Source organism: Pollicipes pollicipes, unplaced genomic scaffold (genome assembly GCF_011947565.3).
Source record: "Pollicipes pollicipes isolate AB1234 unplaced genomic scaffold, Ppol_2.1 Scaffold_7261;HRSCAF=8764_pilon_pilon_pilon, whole genome shotgun sequence".
Lineage (NCBI taxonomy): Eukaryota > Metazoa > Arthropoda > Thecostraca > Pollicipedomorpha > Pollicipedidae > Pollicipes > Pollicipes pollicipes.
This window is the reverse complement of record NW_023597054.1, coordinates 37,700,226-37,719,567: the sequence shown is the minus strand read 5'-3', so window position 1 is coordinate 37,719,567 and position 19,342 is coordinate 37,700,226. Positions and strand designations below refer to the sequence as shown.

The following is a 19,342-nucleotide window of genomic DNA, read 5'->3' as shown; positions in this document are numbered from 1 at the left end:
CAACCGAGAAAATAACATCTGAGTTGTGCGATCTCGTCATGCGCGTACAAATTTGAATTTTGCCAGGTGTACGCTTTTCACCTTCGGAAATAGCGTTACAGTAAGGTAAGACGAAAAACAAACGTTGGAAGTGCCAACATTTTTGCTGTTTCGCGCTTATTGGGGATGCACATATTTCTCAAACATACAACGGCGGCGTTTTCGCGAAAAACAATACTTTCAGTACGGGTCACGTTGAAAACATATTACAGAACTTGTAAAGGAAAACAGATGGATATGTCTCTCAGTGAGAGAAATCCCTATGACTTGTTCCATTGAACAATGCCTAAAATGACTCCCGTCAACATCATGTTTTCAGGAACACAACTTTCTGACGCAATTTTTGACGCTTATTCAAATAGAAAGTCGAAGCAGTCTTGCATCATTTTTGTCACCATGACCTGCGAGCGGTCATACAAGTTCACTGGCCTTAAATGAGCAGCAATGATCCTTTCCCTGGAACAGGAAGCTAGGTTCTAGAACAGTTCGGGCACCAGTATGGAGTTTGACCTTGTTTGCCCTTAACTGACTCGAAGGTCTTGCCCTACGAAGCCCAAATTTTCACACAAGTGAGTTTATATACGGGCCAACACACCCTCGGAATTTGGTGTCCCTAGTTTTCTTAGTGTCTCAGATCTCAGAGTGGTCAAATTGAGCCTCACACGAGCGAAGGATGTTTAACCAGACGCCCCGGGCGTGTTAATGGCCACTGAAACTGTTTACAGCAAGGAATTGAATCCGCCACTTCAGGATGCGGGCCTGAGTATCCTACCCAGTGGGACGGCATAAGCTCCATCGCATCCTTAATTCCGGCGAAGCGCAGCCTGACGACAGTGCGCAGCGCCAGGTGGCCAATGACAGGCAGACAAGTCGGAGCGACCAGACGAGGTTCAAATTGCTCACTTCTCGCGACACCAGGCGGCAGCCATCCCATCAATGACACACACCTCGCGTCAACTTGGATCATCTGAGACCGGCATCACCAGCGTCGGAGCACAGCTTTAATTAGACCGGTGGCCGGCAACCGCCGCTGTGGCGAGCGACGTGGCAAACTTGCCGTGATGAGGCCCGACGGAGCCGCCGCCAGCGCGCCGGAGCGAGCAGCGGCGACCCGCACACGGCAGGCCACGCGGCCGGCCGTTATGCCGGTACGGCAATCGCCGTCTGATAGTGGCAGCCGCACTTCTCAAGGAGTGCTGACGGGGTAGAGATTGGGGCTGCCAGCAATGTGTTACACCTCTATGTTACCCGGAATGATCACACTATAGTAAAAAAGCAGGCTTTTACCAAGTAAATCCGATGAAAGTAAAACGTTGCCGCTTTGCGCTTTGACTGCGGCCGTAACAATGCGGATTGGACCACAACCACAACACAGCATCAGCAGCGCGTGACCGCCTCCCACAGCGCCCATGCTAAGGCAAATACATGACAGCATAATCAAGCATGTGCATGTCGCAGCTGAATCAAGCCCAATTGCTAATTGGGTTTAATATCATTTACACTTATGCCCAAACTTGTTTATCACAAAACTGATCTTTCAATCATATACATTGCAATGAAACAGTCACTAATGTTTGTCGATAGAGCAATCAGACTGTTGCGTGCAATAAAGTTAGTTTGAAAATCACATTTTACTGGTACAAGGCTCCAGAACATACGGAGCCTCGCACATTTTGCCTTCCCTGACCTACTCAAAAACGCGGATCTGTCAGGTCTCCCGGTGTCAGGTGCCCCTTCTCCCACGGACAATGGACACCCTCTACACGATAACCGGTGCATCTTTGTTCTCTGAATTTGTGTTGGTGCTGTTGACATGGTATACGACATTGCTACGTGTTAAACACAATTTGTATGTATGTGGTCCACGACGGCCTGGAATGTTTGGCCCAAAAAGCAGCAAAAGTTGTGGAGCCTAGCCCGGTGAAATGATCCGTGTTGGGGTCAAAACATCCCTAATCCTGCTACGTCAATTTTCTGCATTCAGGCATAGTTCTGAAGACTACTCTCTATTGTCGCCAACGCTGTCTACGAAAAGGGAACTCGCAGTTCATGGAGTATTGTGATCCATTAATGAAAGTAGCTATCCTCTCTCTCAGTCCACTATCTAAACGACCGCATGTTTCATTGAAAATGACAGCGCAATGACTTGCTTTTTAGATAATGATTCACTCTCCAAATTAGTCGCTTCCCCGTCACCTGATAACTGTTAAACTGTTAAAAGCAGTAGTCCCACCTTTGGGCCATATTTCAAAAACAGACTCTTGGGAAACCTCGGGATTATTTACGTCTAATTACAGCACTGGGTAATGTCATTGCAGCACCGTCGAGACATAAAAGCGATTTTCATTTCAATTGCTTTCAAGTCCAAACCACGCTGTCAACGCTTTGTAACAGCACTACACTTCTTCCCTTCATTCGCGACCACCGTCTTCATGATAAAGGCCGGGCGCACTCCTACTGGGGTGAATAAAAGAACGTTTGTGATTGGCCCACCGGACAAGATCCCTATCGAGAAGCGCATTGGTAGCACTTTGAAACAGTGCGTCACATGGATCAAGTGATGCCCCCCAAAACAAAGCGTGCGGCGAAAAGAGTCACTTTGATGAACGACATAGGGAAGAGCTCATAGCCATAGTATAACGTTTCGTTGAATTCGCGGGAAAATGGTTTCATGTTCGCATAAATTTTTTGTCTAGTGCTTTAAGCTTTCAAAACATTTATTACACAACGCTTTTGCCACATCAGTGTGTTGCAACCATTACAGCACACGCGTTAAAACACGCGAGGCAAACGTAATCTATTACTTTCATAGCCGCGAGCAAGCAGAGAATCCAATGAGATTTTTCGCGTAGGTTCGGCACTTCAAATAACAATTCTAAGCTCTCAGAAGGATTTCGATAAAACTGGTGTTACTGATCAAATCGTACGCGTCTGACGTAACAATAAGTAAGAAGTAGACAAAGTACAAAACACTGGAATACTCCCTTAAAAGGAAGCATCCCACGTTTCCACAATATCTCCACATCTTCATGGGGTTTTGAACTGAAGTAGCCGTCTAAAAGACCATTCCGAGCGGTTCACAGCCCTACCCTTCTTGAGACCTAACTCCATCTGGTTTCTGAGCTACACGCCCGCGAACTTGACCACACCATTTCGTATGCTATTTCAAGGCTATCCAACCATCCACGACACCATCAGAATGTCATTCAGATCCTGCCATCTCATTAGCCAGGCGGCGAACAAGGCCGAGAAAAACATCATCGAAATAGTTGTCGGGTCGTTTATATCAGGCCTTTGTGAGCACGATGTCCAGATACAACGGCCATCGAGTCACTATCAACCGATGTTGTGCAAGGTACGACGACGTAATCAGACAATGGTGCATTAAGCATATCAACAGAGAAATTGTGCCGTCCACAGCCGTGTTTTCCACTCAAAAATATACCGACAGGTAAAAGTGAGCTTACATCATCACGTCTAACGCTTGCCTCAATCTTTTCAAATGTGGGGCATGCCTTTCAATACGGGTGATCCACGAGTGCGGTGTTGGAAAAATCGATATTTCCTGGTATAATGTATACCAGGAGATTTTGTACTCCAGGATTGTGACTGGGTAAAATGAAATATTTCGCACTCAACCATGATGCTACAAAAGAAGCTTTGAAAAAACTCATTTACCCGCCTCTTTCAGGACAAACTGAGACCAGAAAGTGCAACAGCTTGAGACTTGCTGCTTCCATCACGATCCAAGCATTGAAATCGGCAAGAGCACAAATCTTGCACCCATCAGAGTTAGATGATCGATACCAAACAGCCTGTGCTGCCACCTAGGTGTACAACAAATCATGTGTGGAAATGTATGAAAATGTAATGTGAAAGATAAGATATGTGAATGTTGAATGGAATCGCTTTTGAACGATGCCGGGAAATGAGAAACGAGTAGCAGAATCGCACCGGTCTGCACATTAGCAAAGCTCTCACTTCCTACGCCCTATGTACACCAACTCAAATTTGAACATGACTTAACCTACCATTGACAACGAACCGCATTAATTGCCAAGGATGCAACCAACGATGATAGGAAACCGCACACCCAAGCACCTACCACAGACGGCCGTGTACTCACGCGCCACCACTGTGTCATAGCAATGCAACTTAGAGAATCACTGGCAATGCAGCGTCGGAAACGTCTCAACTATCCAGTGGCTTGCGCCCGCCTCCCAGCTCAGGTTGAAGGTTGAACATAGCAAAACTCTCCGATTGCTTTAAATGATTCGCCTCCCTATGACTCTTTTGTCAAGAGCATAAATATTCCGCTCGCGCTCATGTCTTGGAACATAGCTGTAAACATTTGGAGGGAAGCTGTATAGAGACGAGCATCACGATTATGAAGGACTTATTTGAACTCGTCCAGGACCGTCCCGTGGTTGGATTTCTGGCCACTTGCTGCTATCCGGAGTAAAAAAAATGTAAGCACAGCTGGGAATTTAAACCAAATTAAATTTGTCATCTAAGGGTGTAAAATTAAAACAGGTGACATAAGCTGTATAAAAATATCCTTTAAGTCCAAAAACATTGCTATAAATACCATCCCACTCCGACAAAAACACTAGGACACCAGAGCAAATTAAGGAAAGGGATTTAATAGGACAAACACATCAATGAATTAAAACATAAATTATCATATTTCGCAATGATATCGGCTAAAGCGCACCCAGACCAATTAATACAGTGTATTATACGCTGGAGTCAGCAAAGTGACTGACTCCGATTCCTTCTGGCCGGCCTGCACGGGTCTGTCAGGCATTGTGCTTGCGCTATTTCGGTAAATCGGTTGAGAGTGCTGCCTGTCTATTATTCGACTGGGACGTGCAGGGCCTTGTGCGTTGTCCGGGAGTTGTCAGGTGGAGGACATGAAGGTCTAGGCGTTTTTAAAACCAGTTACCTAGTGGAGCGTGAGTAGTGTGACCGTGGTGGAGCGTGAGTAGTGTGATCGTGGTGGAGCGTGAGTGGCGTGGCCGTGGTGGAGCGTGAGTTGTGTGATCGTGGTGGAGCGTGAGTAGGTGGCCGTCTGTGGCACATTCATTGGCACTCTTTTGTTTCATATTTCTCTGGTCGGCTCGGAACTTAATTTGTGAAACTGCGCACGCTCACTAAGCGATTTGTTGGTAACTTTGAGAAAATCGCATAAGACGCTTCCTATTTACAGCAATACTTTGAGAGAAAAAGACTGACCTAGATCCTTGGTTTGGTAAGCTGTTTCACAAATTGCAAACCCATATACATGCACATGCGTTTCGTATTACAGAGTCTGGGACTATGTTGTTTCAGAGTGTCATGTTTAATACTGATGTTTTCTTTCATTTGAAATATTTTCACATGAATTGCTGTACATGAAAAGTGGCGTTTTTGTTGAGTACCAGACATTGTAATGTTATGTCTCAAAGATAACCTAAATGAAAGTGTAATGACCCGCAGCATTTGGAGAATTTTGAACTCCACCGTAGAAAATTTGCACTCTGCCGCCATGATTTTTTTTTTTTAATTTCCAACACTACACGAGTGTTCGGTAAAAGTGAGCGGCCTGACCTACACATTAGCTTAAATCGAATGCATACATAGCACGCGTTACATGACATAATTTAAGACAACCCATTCAAAGCGTGCGAAATATTTAACCTGACGAAACGTTTCCTATAAATACACTCATGAACCTGGCACATTCTCCGACTGTTCTAAAAACGCATCATCTGAGCTTCGCTCCCACCGATGTGCATGACAAAACCGTTGTCCTGGTTACCCAGGAATACAATGCATGTGATATTGCTCTGCGTTTATCACTTACTAGGTCCGACCTTTGATGAGCTCCTGGATTAATTATAATGGATTGGCCTCATCAGTTTCGTCAAGATTGTACTCATTAACCAGGAATTCATGTACGAACATATACCTGTGCAACGCCTAAGTCCGCCATGACTTGCCGCGACATTGCGCGAGGTGTACATTGTTATTATGCACATGCATTTCTTTGCATTAGGTCTTGCATCTTACGCAACAGAATGTGCACGATGTTCTTCGTCCGAAGTTCTTTTTATTCAGCTACTCTAGCTTTGGGGTAGCTGAGCGGAGAAGCAGAATAACAACACAGCCGTACACAAATGCCAGCATGCCCATCCCGAACAAAAACCGTGACACGCTGTTCTGGATTTCTGATCGCGGTTCACGCGCAACAGGTTTTCCACCCTTTCCATGTCTTGTGTGATATGTTCTTGAGCTGACATTACAACAGAAGCAGAAGTACTGTCTATATCGTACACCTGCTATCAGTATTTCCCCATTATTACACTATTTTGCATGGAAGTTTTGCATCACGTGTAATGGCGTTACTTATTCACGAGCACATTGAAACTGTCACAATCATTTGCGTTCTGTGCGTTTGTTTTTCACAAGCGTGCTTTCATTTCGGAATCGACCACTTCACACACCAGAAAAGTGCCAAAACCTTGTGGTAATACCCGTAGCCAGAGCCATGTTTTAAAGAAAATTGTGTATATGCCCGCAGGCACACTTTTATGACATCTTGTACTAAATCCGCCACTTTCAGTTCGGTTCGGCCATCTGGTGATTACCCGTCCATGCAAGCATCTATTCACTGTTTTGAAGGTCTACGCAACGTAATCGATCTTCCTGCCATACACAGCCCAGCATCCTGGTGGCGAGTCCGAGTGATCGACAATGTCCTGGTGGCGAGGGTCCGAGCGGTCGACAGTGTCCTGTTGGCGAGGGTCCGAGCGGTGGAGTGTTCTGGTGGCGAGTCAGAGCGATCGACAATGTCCTGGTGGCGAGGGTCCGAGCGGTCGACAGTGTCCTGTTGGCGAGGGTCCGAGCGGTGGAGTGTCCTGGTGGCGAGTCAGAGCGATCGACAATGTCCTGGTGGCGAGGGTCCGAGCGGTCGACAGTGTCCTGTTAGCGAGGGTCCGAGCGGTGGAGTGTCCTGGTGGCGAGTCAGAGCGATCGACAGTGTCCTGTTGGCGAGGGTCCGAGCGGTGGAGTGTTCTGGTGGCGAGTCAGAGCGATCGACAATGTCCTGGTGGCGAGGGTCCGAGCGGTCGACAGTGTCCTGCTGGCGAGGGTCCGAGCGGTGGAGTGTCCTGGTGGCGAGTCAGAGCGATCGACAATGTCCTGGTGGCGAGGGTCCGAGCGGTCGACAGTGTCCTGTTGGCGAGGGTCCGAGCGGTGGAGTGTCCTGGTGGCGAGTCAGAGCGATCGACAATGTCCTGGTGGCGAGGGTCCGAGCGGTCGACAATATCCTGGTGGAGAGGGTCCCAGCGGTCGTCCTTCTGTTCTGCCCCGTGACGGTATCCAAGCTGTTAGTCCGTCGCGATAGCTCAGTTGGTAAGAGCGCCTACCTTCCGATCCACCCACGCCCGGCGGGGCGGGTTCGAATCGCTCTAAGCGTTCGCTATTTGCGCTTGAGAGGTGTGGCCCGCGGCCAGTGGCCGTCGCCGCGCTTAACGTCAGGCAGCGTCACGGGGCAGGATGGACCGCGTCGCGCATTGCGGTACGTTACACTTTCGCCACCAAATTCTGCTGTTGACATCAAACTGCGCGATCTGATGGATGGGGTCAGGGCTCACACGACAAGCAATGCTTGGCGTGGGCTGTAATCCCAGAAATCCAATCATTCGAAAAGTTCAGAATAAATCTTTTAAAAGCCCGCCCAATGTCATCAGCCGCCCTACTACTCACGTGGGCAATCCTCATGCTGGTGAGGAAGTTGGAATCGCCGTTGGGCTGGACCTCGTGCAGCTTGGAGAGGACCCGGCCGGCGTCCGTGGTGAGTGTGGTCAGCACCTGGCCGCTGAGAGGAGGGAGAGAGCCCGGTTAGCCGTCAGCTCAGCAGTCAGCTCAGCTCAGCTCAGCTTAGCTCAGTTTAGCCCAGCTCAGCTCACCAGACCGCGCTGCAAGTCTGACTTTTCAGTCCTACAGAGCATGCAAAGAATGGATGTAGAGTAGAGTGGGGAATAACAATACACATTGTAAGTGAAGGTGTGGGATAGGATGTAGTAAAGAGCAGCGCAAAACTCGACTGCCAAAGCAACTTACATCTAGCCTTTTGGCTCAGTTCTCCGCTGAGACTGATCGTTTACCGTACGTGCCGGCAATGGCGAGTAAGTTCCAGCCAATATTTGCACGTTGTTTCTAGTCACACCGACCAGCATACAACTACGCATCATGAAATCAATGAACAACTGGCGTTCGTCGCAGGCCGTGAATAGCCCCGACATTCCGGAACAAAAGCAGTGCGCCGCCTACAAGCTGGCTGCCATTAGAACCACGACAGGGCCACGGTCAAAAATTCAGCGGGCGCATATTGCGTAGTGAACAAGCCCAACCGCTGGGCTTCCGCCTTTTGGTCCAACAAGCAGCAAGCCCCCAACCCCTACGAACCACAACATGGCCGGCGAACGACGCTGCCACTAGGTGGCAGTACGGGAAATCTGGAGCAGTGCGGCTCAAAGGCCTTGAATCCGAATGACGCCACCCTAATGATGTCAAGTGCTAGTTGCCAGCTGCTATCCTGAAGCCATTTCCGAAATTCATCCTGACAATGCGCGTAACCCCGTATAGCGTTTGTGTGTCACCAGAGGGCAAATTTCGAGTTACAGTGTGTGTCAGCCCACCCGTTCACGGGGCCATGCAACACACACCCAAACGCTGGCTGCTTTGGTTATCGTTTGTAGGATACGATTTTAGATTGGTCTTCTGTTTATAATTCTTGCCTAACGGGGCCATTGGTCTTCTGATTATAATTCCTGCCGTTTACGGGGCCATGCAACACACCGCTGGCTGCTTTGTTTATCGTTTATAGGATACGATTTGAGATTGGTCTTCTGTCTATAATTCCTGCCTAACGTACATGATGTATTATTGTTAACTACATGCATCAAACCAGCGAGGCCGACAGCGTGCGAGACGTCGATGACATTGGTACAAATATGGGTATCAAGTCAGTCCAACAGCTTCCAATCATTCGAAATGGTACAATGGAACACAAAATCATTCGAATGGTGCGTTAGTAGATGAACCAACCCATCAATGATGTGGTGCGTCAGTGGACAGGTGCGACAGGTACGCATGCGTGACAACAATAATGTGACACAACGCTCCAACGACCATAAATCGCAAGACCAAGTTTCGGCCACAACCAACATTGTCACGCATAGCGGCAAGCGTGCCAAAGTTCTGGTCCCTCGGAACTTGTGGAGAAATTGTTCGGCATATCGTCCTCATCTGGTGTATTAGCATGCAAACAACGTTTCGGGCTGGATGATGCTTGCCGTTGTTGGGTGTGAGACTGGGCACCGTCAAATCTATGCCCGGCCATGCACGTGTCGCAACCCAAATTTTCTCCTTGGAATTGCTGGGATTCTAATCAGTCTTCTAATTGTGAGTTCGGAGCTATTCCGGCTCAGCTAACTGGGAAAGTCAATACTTCCGCAGACCTGTAACCAGACATATGCCTGGTTCCTAATACTGGTTCCTGGTTTCCACTGCTTCTTTTGACAAAACAAGATGCTGGATCCTGGTTCTCACTGATTCTTTCGACAAAACAAGACGCTGGATCTTGGTTCCCACTGGTTCTTTCGACAACACAAGACTCTGGATCCTGGTTCCCACTAGTTCTTTCGACAAAACAAGATGCCGGATCTTGGTTCCCACTGGTTATTTTGACAAGACAAGACCCTGCATCTTGGTCCTCATTAGTTCTTTTGACAAAACAAGACCCTGGATCCTGGTTCTCACTGGTTCTTTCGAAAAGACAAAACCCTAGATCCTGGCCCAGTTGCAGACCTAGCAGGTCTGCATTATACCTGTGTCATGACAAGGTATTGATTTTGTTCTTCTGAATTTTTAGTGTCATTAACATTAAAGAACAGCAGATTTGTTTTATGTTATATGAGGAAAAGCCTGAGCAGATAACCAGCAATTTTCTTAGACTTGCTTTTATTAATTTACATTAAGAACAGTACACATTGCTGGACCTAAAAAAGTGGGGAGTGTGAGCAGCAACTGCCGTGAAGAACTCCTGGTAAGGTTCTGGTTTTTGCTGGTTCCTGAGCATAACTTCAGAATGGGTCTTGGTTCTTGCTGAAATTGAATCCCCATCATAAGCCTGAGCTGGATTTTGGTTCTTGCTGGATCACCATGCATATTTCAGGCTGGGTCTTGGTTCTTGCTGGATCCCTCAACCTAATGCCAGGCTGGACCTTGGTTCTTGCTAGGTCCCTATGTCCAATCCAAGCAGGATCTTATCTCCTCTCTTATCTCCCTTATCTTGGTTCTTGCTGGTTCTTTCAGTTTGGTATCAGGCTGGATCCTGGTTCTTGCTGTATCTCTTGTTTTTGTGTCAAGCTGGATCCTGGTTCTTGCTGGATCTTTCGACTTATTGTCAAGCTGGATCCCGGTTCTTGCTGGATCTTTCGACTTATTGCCAGACTGGTTCTTGGGTTCCTCCTGGTTCCGGAACCAGGAACCAGGGACCGGTTCCCGGGAAGGAATCTTGGGAACCAGGCACAAGTCTGCCTATAACCCAAAACTTTTTCCTGGCAGCACCATGAGACAGTGGCAGCTAGAACAGTTTGAAGGGACTTTGTGGATGGGAGTTTTAAGACATGGATCACCATCAAATTATTTGAAGCGAGACGACCAACGCTCATATAGCCCCGACCAACCGCGCGAGGTGGGAACGTAACAACGCCATCTGTAGGAGATGCACCAGCGCCATCTACCCTACACCCGCCCGGCATCCCATGCACCGACATCTCATTCTTATATCTCTGGGTGCAATGGCACGGTATACAGCATCAGGCAATGAACACCACGTGGATACTCCCAACACAGCAGATAGTAGATCCCCAACTAGTGAGATCACTCATCTTTCCGCTGGCGCGGGAGCCGCAGAATAGGCCGGAACTCGCAGGACCGACGGCCGCTGCGCGCGCGGCCACTCCGGCCGCGGTCGGCCGGAGCTCGGCAAGACACTCACCCGGCCGAGGTGATGAGGCCGCAGTTGTTCTCCGGGTTGGCGCGCGTCTTGGCGTGGCAGACCATGCCCACCGCGTCTTGCTGCGCCTGGATGCGTGACGGCACGAAGTCGCCATTCCGCATATAGTCGCTGTTATCAATACTGTGGGAGGGATGTGGCACTGGTAACAGGCATAAAATGCAGATCATGGGTGTTTTTGATGCTGCTTAGTCTGCTGAATCATTCCCAACTGAATAGAAACTTGGTAACCTTCATCATATATGCCTTATTTCATTTATTATTGGAGTTTTGGGTGCACCAACTACTGGGGTAATTGTGTGCCCAATATGGTTTATTTGTAATGGTGCATAAAACTAATAAAACCAAATAATAGATGAAACAAGAAACTTTCTCAACTTCTGCAACATGACATCAACAGTGTTCCCCATCCAACAGTGTCATACAAGAGCAGGGCCTGCCAGTCTTATGTCAAGATGTGCTTGGGCTTCACAGGGGCAAAACTGTTAACTTCTGCCCTCCGCAATATTTTAGGAGATAATGCATGATTGTCTGTAGTGTACAGGTCACACTTCTCCCAATAATATCACATAACTTCAGATCACTGGGGAATCTAGATTTCCCATGACACTGATCAAACCACAATAAATCCTGCCATACCATCATCTAGCTACATCCACAAAATAGACCCTGATCTTTCCAAAAGAACCAATGGAAACCACATGCCTGGGTCTGGTGTTTGCAAATGGACCAGTAGGAATCCAGACTGAGGTGATGTTATACAAACACACACACACAAAAAAACCTGGTAACCAGTAACTGGCATACACAAAAGATACAGTGAGAGCCAGGAAAAAAGATTTTATGTTGATGACAGATCCAATGTGATTCTGCTACCAGGGATCAGTGGAAAAATGGACCACAGGTTTTCAGTTTCCTGAGGGGGTACTTTATTGCCATAAACAAGAGCTGGGGGGGATGTACAGGTCTGATGTCCTCCTTATCACTTTGCAACCCAAAATAATGGAAAAAGAGCCTTTCAAATCCTGTCTTACAGCTAGTTGATGGTTGCACCAGCATTGACCATAATCAAGTCCCTGAAAGGCCACAGTCAGGTGTGTGGATTGGTGGGCATTGGCCTAGGTGAGCATTGCCCAGATTTGGTGTATGGATCAGTAGCATTTAAATAGTCAATATCATTGGATAGCTCTTCTCTTGTCAGCCTGCCAAATGACAATGGGAGAAATCAATATGCTACCTAAAATCAGGACATTGCCACTAGCAGTGTAGGTGTCATTCTTCCTTTCTTCAGAAAGCATGACAAAAAGTCAATAGAAAGTATGACAGTCTTTGCTGCCCACACAGAAGGCTGTACCAAGTAGCATGGCAGTATGCACTTGTAGGTGTACCCAGGTATGTACAGATAAAGTACAGTGCAATCAAGGCCACATCAAACTATCCTTTTCATCAAAAGTCAAGGATACATGTTGAAGTATTTAAAAGGGTATGGCTGTGCAGTGTGAGGGATGATCTTGCAATGTTTTTTTCTATTAAAAACCATACTGCACTGCGAAACTGTGCCTTTCAACAAAACACATGGTGTATAATAATCTCTGAATATTTTATATTTACTTACTATATACTTACTTAATAATTTTAGGTACATTTAATATACCTTAAAACTAGTCTATTAATATAATGTAGCTAAACTCCAGACTATTGCCTATATTTTACTATCACACCCAGGCATCAAGTTACAAACTTTAGTTTCAATTGGCAAACCTGAAAAAAAAATGTTTTACAAATTCATGTCAGCAGCTACATCTGACCCACCAATGACACATCATAATCACTAGGCAAAACAGGTAATGATTGTAGTTTACACTTCTAGGAAAAATATTGTAAAAATAATTATTTTTGGTGCATTCATTCATTTTGCAATCTGCACACCATCCTGCTCATGATGGCTTGATGATACTCATGCAAACCACATATCCAAAAACCACATTATGTTGTGGCAACACCATGCATGATGCTTTCAAATGAGCATGACAGCACTAGTTTGTGTAGACCACCTCCACTATAGAGAAATTCAAATAACAAATAATGTTGTGTACATTGGTATGGTTGACCATTTCCTGGGATTTAACCTAAACCTTATACAATCTATTTCAACATAACCCATCCTGACAGTTACTTCAGGAAAAACCTTATGGGGGCTCCACTCCATGCTCAGCTGATGTGCTCACCAACCAATAATTAGAGCCACCTTTTGATGATCCTGCATGCTGTGAATGCCATCCCCAACATCAGGTTATGCTATTAAATTTCCTAGGGTAAGATGATATAATTTCACTGCTTCTGACTTTCATTAGCATTGCATGATTTACAAAGTTGCTGTATATGCAGTTCAACTGCAAAACAGTGTAACTTCCAAAAATGCTGCAAATGTGTTAAATTCAGCAACGTGGGAGGCCAGTACCTCCCTTATATGCAAATAGCTAGGCCCTGCTTGCACTAAATTATAGCAAACATCCCTGTTGGCCTTAAGGTCCCATCACCACAGCTACGAAATTGCTTCGTCATGCGCCACAAATGCACAAAGCCACAGCATACCTCACTTCATATATGTACCCCGCTTAAGCTACGAAACTTACCATATCATTGTGCTTTCAAGAACCATGACTACGAAAAAGGTCTGGCTTGAGCCTAAGCTCCAGACACAATACACCTGACCGCAAGCAGTGACCACAACACCGGCACCCAATCCAGGAACATCCACTTGTCTGTACCGGGCCAAGCGTCGTTTTGTCAGCAAAAATCTCCAGGCGATTTGTGAACACTCTGTGCGAACCTTTTTCTGACGTCACTGGGAGTCGCTGGCTGCATTATGCAGCCTTGACTGCTTCGGCGGCCCATAACTGTCATCAGATTGGCGTTGGGCCGGTTGATCCGAACTCCACCCCAGGCTACATACGGCCAACTGATCGGTGCGAAGGCTGCGGGCCGACAGCAGCCGGTCACGGCACGGGCACGACCACGCAACAGGCTTCTCTCTTAACAGCTTGGTGAATTAGGACTTCTCTGGGCAGCATGACGGATCCGGTGATCAAGTGGTGACTTACGATCCTGGGAGACCTGTGTTCCATGATCTCCTTCACCAGCAGCTGCAGACCTCGGGTGGCGCACTCTCCCCAGCAGCCCGGCATACCCGTATGCCAAACTCTCCTCCTCCAGTAACGGTTGGCCTATAGGGCAGATCATGACAGGCCCTGGTAGCACACAGCGGAAGGCCCTGGTGCCGCACGGTCATTCTCTAGGGTGGTCGATATCGGAATACCCTGTTGTTGCACTCTCCTCCAGCAGCAGCAGACGTAGGCGCCGTTCTCTCCCTCCCTAGCTTAATTCAGTTTTTAACAACCTACGAAGTGAGTTATACAGGCTTGCATCGGAAGATTTATCGGACACACTCAGGGGAGTCACCTTCTGAAATCGGTTTGGGGATGGGGGAGGGGGGGGGCCTCAACCGATGAAGTTGGCCGCGACTACTCTAAAATCCTGATTTCTCCCTGGATTTCGTCCATTTTGATTTGCATCCCTGGTGTTAAATTAAAACTGAAAAAATGGTCGGTCACAAAATTGCTCTGCTGTTGCGGAACGAGTTCCTATTTGAAGCTGATGTGGCAGTCTAATGATGCTTTATGAGGATGATAATATGGATAACGACGCATTTAGGATCTCCTCGATCAGCATTTCAGACACTTCCTTCAATCATTAGTCCAGTAGTTTATTTCCTGCTCATATACCACATGAGGATTCTCAGAAAAACATTGAGGGGCTCAAGTCAGCATTGGAGGTGGGGGTTAGTCTCCTACTCCAAAGTATGCAAAGTGACACCCCCAGACACAATGCACCTATAAGTTGGCTGTCACACAGGACAACCTGGAGTGCAAAGTTTATGCCATCAAGTTAAAACGCCAAGTTGAAAACAAACACTATGTCATGTAGATAAAACACGGATATTGACGTCAAGTTTCCATCACATATTACGTATGACAATCTTAGATGTATTCAGCGCGGCGGTGGTGCTAAAGGACAATGACAAGCGATCTCACGCATTGGTCGCGCAATATGAGAAGCCATCCTGTGTTGAAGCTAGCCTGCATTTGCGAAGGTGGAAGTCAGAGGTCAGAAACGAATGACCTGTCAGAGGCACGTGTTTCACGCGAGAACACGTCAGCTACAGACACAGGTACGGGCGCCACACTTTCCCCTTCGGCAGCGAAAGACCCGAGACCCGCATTGTCGTCTTCCAGCAGCCACATATCCAAATGAGGCAGTCTACTCCTCCTTCCTCCTCTCGCAGCGGCTGGCCTTGGCACCGCATTTTCCCTCCAACAGACGCAGACACGGGGGTCGCACTCTATGAGCATCAAACCCGGACCCCCCATCTCCATGAGCGCCAGATCCGGGCCCTTAGCTCCAGAGGCGGCAGACTCGAGCTCTGCACCACTCGCCCCTCCAGCAGCTTCAGAAACCGCTGCTGACCGAGCCAAGCCTACATGACTTGCATCATTCGAGAGAACATCTTTTCAAGATCCGCAGGTGAACAGCATGTTAAGACTGTGGTCATCACGCCCCAATCCGATCTAGCCGGTCAGCCCCTCACTTCTTGACAATCTTTGAAAATCTAACTGCCACTGGACTATTGACGGCATGTGAACGCGTGCGAATGACCCCCAGTGACGTCCTGCGGAGGTCGTTGCAAGCAAAAAGGCCATTTCATATGGTCCACAGCACTGTTGGCTGACAACCCCGCGTGCAAGGCTGTGCTGTATTGCCCTCGCGCAAGGGCTATGTGCGGGATAAAGTCACAAATGATTTATTTTCACTTTAATGTCGCCGACGTCGCGGCGACGGTGTGGACATGGTGATGACGGTGATGGCAGCTGCCATCGTTCTGCGAACGAGAGGCTCCAGAAGCCAGGATACCAAACATTGCACCAGCACATGCACCCTCTCGGCCGGTGTACCAGGTGGTCTCACCGCTATGCCCGTGACGCCTCTTCCTCCCCCCCCCCCCCCGCCTCAATCGCTCGCACATAACTGTTTTAGGATCCTGCACGGGGACGTGCTGCCTAGGACTGAAGGGCTAGAGGGCCTGAGCGACCCGACGCCGGCGGCGTAGCGCACAGTTGTGATCAGACCGGAGCTCTGCTTCCGGGTAGCACATAGTGGACGACCCTGGCGCAACACTATCCTACCTCAAGGCAGGTACGGGAAGGCCCCGGTGGTGCACTCTCCCGCAGCAACGGTAGATCCAGGCAGCGTCAGGCCGGAGTGCAGCACTTTCCTCCTCCTCCAACTGCCGCAAGCCACGTACCGCACCATAGCAGCGGCAGATCCAGGCACTGCGCTCCCCTTCTCCAGCAGCAACAGACCCGGTGCCGTAATCAGGCGCTAGACTCTACTCTGCCAGTAGCGGCAGGCCTACGAGTAACGTATTCTGCTCACCCATCAGCGGAAAACTTGCGCGCCACTCTCCCCTCCTCTAGCAGCGTATTGAAACCCCTCATTTTGAATTTGTTGATAACAGGAACCGCATTATATTTTTCCATGGAATTATTTAAAGTCAGGATAGGTCACGGGCCTCAAATGACCTAGTTCAACGCCCTGTTTTTAGGAACATACTGCCTGGCGTAATCCTTGGCGCTTATTCAAACGCAAAAATAAGAGCAGTCTTGTATGATTTCGGTAACCATGACCTTCGGAAGGTCAAACAATGCCACTGACCTTAACTGAGCACCAGTTATCTTCTCCTGAGAAGATATCTAGGTGCACAATGGTTACATGAGAAGGTCTTGTGGCACTTTGGACACCAATTTGGAGTTCCACCTCATTCCGTACTGGGCATAATTTATTGCTATCACTCCCTACCCAACATCCCATTATTGTAATACACGCTCAATTGATTCCTTTTACTCGATCCCCTATCCAAACAAGGTGGGAGCACCTTTGCCATGTCGCGCGACTACACGACTGTCGGCTGCCCCGAGACCAGGCTGCCGCTATCAAGCCCAAAGCAAAATGGCCCTGTGCGACGAGCTATGGACGAAATTTTGGAAGACGAACCCTACCACCACGCGTTTAGCTAATCATGAACACTGTCACTACACGTTCGGCGCTCTACCGAAGTTGGGCTTCCACCACGGCGGTTGGTATTTCTGCGTATCAACGTGCTTCTTTGTGTGAACATTTTACACTTTGCAGCCAGCTGGTTCACAGAAAGGTGATGTCTGTTAACTGCCCCCTTGTTCACTATCTATGTTAAGAGGTGTCACCGATGGTCTAGAAGGCAGTCAAGTATAGTAAAACTCGGATAAATGCACGACACCATTAAGGGAAGTGTTCCACATTTGTATGGGGCTTTGAAATGAAAAGCCGTCTTTGAGATTATTCAGTGTAATTCACAGCCCTGCCCTTCTCGAGATCTGAAGCCCTCTAGCTTCTGAGCTACAAGCCCGCGAAGACACGCAGACTATTTTGGGAAAACTATTCACACAGGCATCCTTGGCGACATCATAATGCCATTCAAATCCTGTCATTCCATTAGCCATGAGGCGATGAAGACTAGGAAACAAAATTATCAAGTCGTTCAGATCTGGTGTTCGGGAGTACAATTTCCAAATATAACGGCCGCCAATTGGCTGGGTGGGGAGGGGAGGAGGGGGTGGGGGGCACACAGGGCCCGTAACGACCGCAAGCGTCCCGCAGGGCTCAAACGGGTCTAGTGGCTTATCACTCGTGCTGCACACCGGGTGCACCTAGCAGGTCTCCGCTTGGGGTGCCTGACCTCTCACGGCGACTCAAGGGGTCAAGGGGCGGCGACGCTGAGCCACGGTGACTCAGGGAGGGAAGAGGTCTCTCTGATTACTTGGCCGGCCGTGTTACAAACGTTGTTTGGCCCGCACAGCCCCGGGGTAGCCCTAGCGGTGACCATCTGACCACCTGGTCTGTGTATTTATTGCATTTTGTTTTAACGACTTCACCTTGTAGTGGAAAGCTGCTGTTAACGATAAAGAAAATAGACAAATACACAAATAAGGCTGCCGAAGTAGTGTTAGGCAATCCCCAAGTTGTACCCCGAGGTGGGTGCGGAGCCCCGCTGCCGAATGCGGAAGTCAAATGGTGTGGAAAATACTTCGCAAACCCCACCACCAACACTTGTAGCAAGGGCAAGGGTGCCCAAGCGGTGGACACGGGTATAAACGTCGGCGGCCGAATCAGGCTACCGTTACGCCGGTTCTTAGCTGTAACATCAAACAAGATAGACGCTCAGAGCAAGGTCTCCGTCTCAGTCCGTTTCAACGGCAATCGGCCTTTGCGAAGATCGGAAGGCCAAAGGACTCTCCAGTTTGACTTTGCTCGCACGCTAACGGAGGGATAGAGGTGAGACTCTCGGATGACAAGGAAATTAGACAGCTATTGGACACACACAAGCCTTCCGTGCGAAGATAGGAAGAAATGTGGATGCCTTTACTGTGCATCCACACGCCTCGCAGGATGCCGCCAAGGATATCATAACCTGTTGAGATATCAGGGGCGTGTATGAAGACGGCACAGTTGAGCGTGCGGCTGAGGCTGGCGTGACGGCGGCGGGGCAAATCAGAAGGCGAGAGAGCGGGAACCTCGTTGACAGGGACGCTGTCATCCTGGACATTTCGCTCAGCAGCAGTGTTTCAAAAAGTGCCCGTAGGTTACCAGTCTGTTCCTGTCAGGCTTTACGCACCAAACCGGGCCAGATGTTACAAATGTCAAACTTTTGGACGCGTAACTGATAAGTGCTGGAAGAATATGCGGTGAGCGAGGTGCGCGGAAACTGGACATCAGTATGCGAATTGCAGAGTCGACACGACATGTGTCAACTGTGGTCAAAGGCACTTATCGTCGTGGTGAAGATGCCCAGCGGTTCTGACGCAGAAAAGCGATCATAGGCATCAGAGTGAGGGAGCGTGTGTTGTTTGGAGAGACCCAGCGCCGACATGAGGCCTCGACCACAGCACCGTCTGGCAGAGACGCACTGATTAACCCAGCACGCAGTCTACCAAATGCGTCATCCGCAGTTGAGACTGTTGCAATTGTATGGCCTGGACGCTTTTAAAACTATGGCAGTAAAGGAGTTTGTGCGACAAATTTTATGCACTTTGCTCCATCGGGCGTCGCTTCCCAGTTGTGCAAAAAACCAATCCCATCGAC

The 19,342-nt window shown here is 48.4% G+C and overlaps 1 protein-coding gene across 1 annotated transcript in view; it reads right to left on the bottom strand.

Annotated features, from left to right (window-relative positions):
* Positions 1-13,881, bottom strand: part of Rpn10 (regulatory particle non-ATPase 10) — a 33,640-nt gene extending 19,759 nt beyond the window's left edge. The window contains exons 1-3 of the mRNA XM_037236050.1: positions 13,744-13,881; positions 11,090-11,230; positions 7,789-7,900 (exon numbers count right to left, since the gene is read on the bottom strand). Of these exons, the coding sequence (XP_037091945.1) occupies positions 7,789-7,900; positions 11,090-11,230; positions 13,744-13,769 (279 nt within the window). The 5' untranslated portion in view covers positions 13,770-13,881. The remainder of the gene's footprint in view (positions 1-7,788; positions 7,901-11,089; positions 11,231-13,743) is intronic.
* Between the last annotated feature and the right edge of the window lie 5,461 nt (positions 13,882-19,342).